The following is a 4,774-nucleotide window of genomic DNA, read 5'->3' on the forward strand; positions in this document are numbered from 1 at the left end:
TATAATTTATTAACCGATTAATCTAGACCAAATATTATAAAAGATATAACGTCCAAATCACCAATCTTACGTAAAGGACATAATGTCGATAATGATAGACTAATTGTTAGTTGGTTCTGGTTAAATTGGAATATATTTTTTGTATAACCACATACATTCAATTTATTACCCGATTAATTTAAATCAAATAATATAGAAGCACGTTATAACAACTCACGCCGATAGACTAATTATTAATTAGTTAAATTTAAATATTTTGAAGAAAAAATTTCATGAATATTTTAATAAAAATTAAACTATTTAAACAAACAAATGACGTTAATGTAGTCACTGAATTCACCAAATTGAAGTATATAGACTAAATTTCAAATTTGAATATAATAAAAGGGTCGAGACTGAATTTGATCTATTTTGAATTTTTTTATTATGTTGAAAATCAATAAGAGAAAAAAAACATATCAGAAAATTGATTTTATATTTACTTAAAAAAATTAATATTAAATGGGTAAACAATACGGATGGTACTGACTATAAGATGTTTTTTTGTCCATCTATAAAAATTACAAAAAATCACCCAAGTTAAATTTACACAATTTAATACAAATAAAGCCTGCATAATTTAATAAACAAATAAAACCTTCTAATTTGAAGGGACAAATCTATCCTTTTTCCAATTTCATCCTGCCTGTTTTCCTCCTACAAAGAAATTAACTGCCAGCGCCATGCCTAAACAAGGACGCTTCTTTTGTCCGATGGTGTGCGTTCAACCGTTTTACCGGCAGATTGGCTGCTCTTACTGTTATTCCCTCCGGACATTCTCGGAACAGAACGCTGCATGATCCGGATTGGAATTCCGCCCATGTCAAAATCCTCCTTCAAAGATTTGGTTAGAAACCTTACATATGTATCGGAAAGCTTGGTGTTCCCATTCACGAAGGTGACGAAAGTTGGAGGCCTGGCTTTCACTTGAGTGAAGTACTTGATCTTGGTTTGAGCACCGTGGTCTTTCCAAGAATGCCGGCTCGTAACCTAAACCAACAGAAACAACGACGGATTGAAATAGACAAACATATCAAATCAAGTACAAAATTATACACTTTCAGGGTTCTAAGATGAGAATAAAAGTAAGAGATATCAACCACAGACCTTGCGCAACCAATGGTTAAGACGTGCAGTGGACAACCTTAAACACCACTTCTCGTACGTATCGATGACTTGAGACATGACAGCAGCACGCCCTTTTCCGTCTATTGCTGAGATGAACACAACTGGTATCCCAGTTATCTGTTGCCAAGGCCATGATAACATAAAAAGATCATCTAATGGTGATAATCAAATACATAATTCATCTATAGAAGATCCAGGTGTGCATCGAAAAGAACATAACATCTCAAATTTTTCACACATTTTCCATTATTAGTTAATCTATATAAGATCCGGGTGTACGACGAAAATCACATAACATCTCAATTTTTTCACACATTCTTCTATTATTAATTACTAAAATAGAAAATAGAGATTAACCTGACAGACCTCGGGTATAACCATCTGAATTTCTTGAGGAACAGCTTCCATGATTTTTTTATATAACACGGAATTTCTTTTCCCCTTTAGAAGATCCATCTTGTTCACAATTACAACCAGACCACGACCTTCTTCCACAGCTTGTCTTGCTACAACTACTTCAGCATGCGTCAAGCTACGCCAAGCTTTTGCAACCAGAACATTGTCCCATAGAGATGTCAATGAGATTAAATCTACACTTATTCCATACCATCAAAATTTTAATCTATTATTTGCCCGGGGTAGTTCAGATTTTCTAATTTTTCATATATCGAGGGTCCTTGGAGATCATATCCCCCATAATCGTGTGTCAGACATGAGCACATAAAGAAAAATAAAGAGTTGGAGCAACATTGACCTAAAGCTTCCAAACATGTGAAGCATCAATTATGCCCATCATATTAGAAAGGGTTGGCCTCCAACCCGATCAGAGACATTACATATAATGAATGACAAACCTCTTCAGCATCAAGAACCAAAGCAACTACATGAGCTCTCATCAGATTTTTTCTCGATTGCATGATACTCAATGAAGCGGGACCTTTATGCCGATCTCCTCTTTGCAACCAACCAGCAGTATAAACCTGGATATAAACACATCAAAATCAAGATAAGAAATACTTGAACTAAAAATCAGTTCATTCAAAGACTTAAACCAAACAGCTACAAATACAATATCAGACTAGCCAAGAGAAGAGCCTTTGTAAATTTCGGATTTAGATTAGTCATTATGATAATTAAAGGGAAACTGCCTTATGATAACTTTCACGAGGATAGTTCTTCATAGAGCCTACATAATTTAGATAGCAAAAGACAACGAAAATGGACAGTTTAAAGAGACTTGGCATATATATATATATATGTAAAGAGATATGGCATATAATGTTTAAATAGACAGTTTTGATTATATCAAAGCCCAAGAATCATGTGATGAAACAAAGAGTTAAAACTAGCTAAATATTTATACCAGATAAATCGTTCTTCCTTGATACTGAAATTGTGCTCTCACTGAATCTCTAGTCAAACCAGCTTCAGGACCAACCAAAACACGATCTTCTTGTAACAATGTATTCAGTAATGTCGACTTCCCAAAATTCGGTCGGCCAACAATAGCTAATTGTAGTGGCACCTTAGATTCTTCATCAACCTTACAAGAGTCACAATTCTGGTTGAAGTTTTCATCTTGGCTACTGTTGCCTACGGAAAGTAAAAAACAAACGGGATGATAAAGTCAGAAAACAGGCAGAGGAAACAATGAGTGTCTTCAGAAGTGTACAAAACACCTGGGCTATGATCCACTTTTTCCTAGAAATCCACCATAGTTGATGAAAGAAAGTGAAAATCATGTAGCCATGGCTTAAGTTCCATTTATATTCACACCATAGTATGTTTGGATCTAAAATCTAAGCGAAGGGTGTATTTGATGAACCACTGAAAATTCTTAGACCCGTTTAAATGAAAACTTTTAATGGTTTGATGTTATCAATGTGTATGGTATATTATTTTAAAATCCACTTAAATGGAAAATTTTCAGTCATTTTTCAATCTTAAGCCATTAAAAGGTACTTAATAAATACAACCAGTTTTAGCTAATTACATTAACCTTGTATTCTTTTCTTTTTAGCTATTTTTTACTTCTGTTAATGTGATATACTTTTTCAATTTATATAATATCTCTTCAGCTTTCTTCTTCAGTAGAATACCGAACAATTTTCATAATAACAATCCAATAACTAAGTTTTCTATTTAACAAATATCTCCTAAGTTCAACAAAGCCCAAAAATTAATTGCAACACAACAGCTATCTTGATCATGAAGGACAGAGAGTTTTAACGATAACAGAAGTGCTTACCATCTAAAACTTTGTTCATATAACTCTCAAGCATTGGCCAGAGAGATTCATAAAGCGTTGTCATTCCCAGCCCTGTATCAGCAGATATAGCAATTGGTTCACCAAATCCTAATTTCAGGGCTTCTGTAGCAGCTTCAGCAAAAGAGTTTGTATCATTATGAAGCGATTCAGATTTATTCATGGCTACTATAAGATTGATTCCTGGTGCATGCTTGCATAACCACCTTCCAACCTCCTGATCCAATGGATGTAGCCCAGTTCTAGACTCAATAAAGTACAAAGAAATAAATTTTAATTAGCATCTACTGGAGAAAGAAACCCTCAAAATAATGACCTGAAAACTTTTGCACCCAACACCATGATTAAAGATGTTAAAGAAATTGATGTGATGCAATGTAATGTCTTCTCAAAATTTTCAAATAAATTTTAAAAGTAAACATCAGAAAAGGTCTTAAATTTTCAAAGTAATCAAGTTGTGCAATCATAAGTAGATATCCATGCATGTATAAGGGATCCATAATAAGACTGACCTGACATCAATAAGAAAAATTGCAAACTGAGTTCTAGCAAGCACATTTGCGGTCATGGCAGCTGTTCTATTTAGAATAGATCCGGATGAAGCTTCTGTTTCCAAGCCAGCAGAATCCAATACTTTAAACCGCAGATCCCCCAATTTAGCAAGCCCTTCCCTTATGTCTCTGGTGACATGATCATCAGGTGTGTTGTACACAAGAGCCTCTCTCCTCCTTATCAAGCTAAACAGTATTTGACCAGAAATAAATAAAAATAGCAATTAGATAACATTAAAAAATTGTGTGATGCATTGAAAAAGACAGGAGCTTGAGAGCGAGAAATTAGCTACAAACCGGTTAAACAATGCAGACTTCCCCACATTGGGAAGACCAACAATCATGACAGTGGGAAGCAGATTAATGTCTAATTTGGTGAAATCAATAGGTTTTTTATTGGCAACTGTAGCCCCTTCAGGAGTCTTGGAATGAGATTGAGACACACCATCCTTAGAGACAGTTAACGTGCAAAATCTCACAGTAGCTTGAATCGAATTCCTAAAGTTGTTAAGCAGATGAGCACTTCCATAACTCTTGAAAACAGATGAAAACACCATATCAGCAGATGAACACTTCCAAATAGCACTTTAAAAGAAAAGAAAACATAACAAAATAAAAAAAAGTGAAAACAACATTAAACAACAGCTCTGCATAAAAGGTGTTGCATGTTTATAGAGAAGCTCATAGGTCTGCAGATGATCTTGCTTCTCTGGCTAACCAAAGTAGCTGGAGACTCACATGTTTAGAGCAATATTTTTTGCAGGTAGCACATTCTATATGTTAGAGGGGT

General features: G+C 34.5%; 1 protein-coding gene across 1 annotated transcript; it reads right to left on the reverse strand.

Moving 5' to 3' along the window:
• Nucleotides 1–672: 672 nt before the first annotated feature.
• LOC120158112 (GTPase Der-like) lies at nt 673–4,543 on the reverse strand. The gene is made up of 8 exons (XM_039169041.1): nt 4,282–4,543; nt 3,946–4,170; nt 3,416–3,675; nt 2,531–2,760; nt 2,022–2,147; nt 1,534–1,719; nt 1,147–1,284; nt 673–1,029 (listed from the first exon to the last, which is right to left on the reverse strand). The coding sequence occupies exons 1-8, from the start codon at nt 4,539–4,541 to the stop codon at nt 727–729; spliced, it is 1,728 nt and encodes a 575-aa protein (XP_039024972.1). The 5' UTR covers nt 4,542–4,543; the 3' UTR covers nt 673–726.
• Between the last annotated feature and the right edge of the window lie 231 nt (nt 4,544–4,774).

Source organism: Hibiscus syriacus, unplaced genomic scaffold, assembly GCF_006381635.1.
Source record: "Hibiscus syriacus cultivar Baekdansim isolate YM2019G1 unplaced genomic scaffold, ASM638163v2 tig00111303_pilon, whole genome shotgun sequence".
In the NCBI taxonomy this organism is placed as follows: domain Eukaryota; kingdom Viridiplantae; phylum Streptophyta; class Magnoliopsida; order Malvales; family Malvaceae; genus Hibiscus; species Hibiscus syriacus.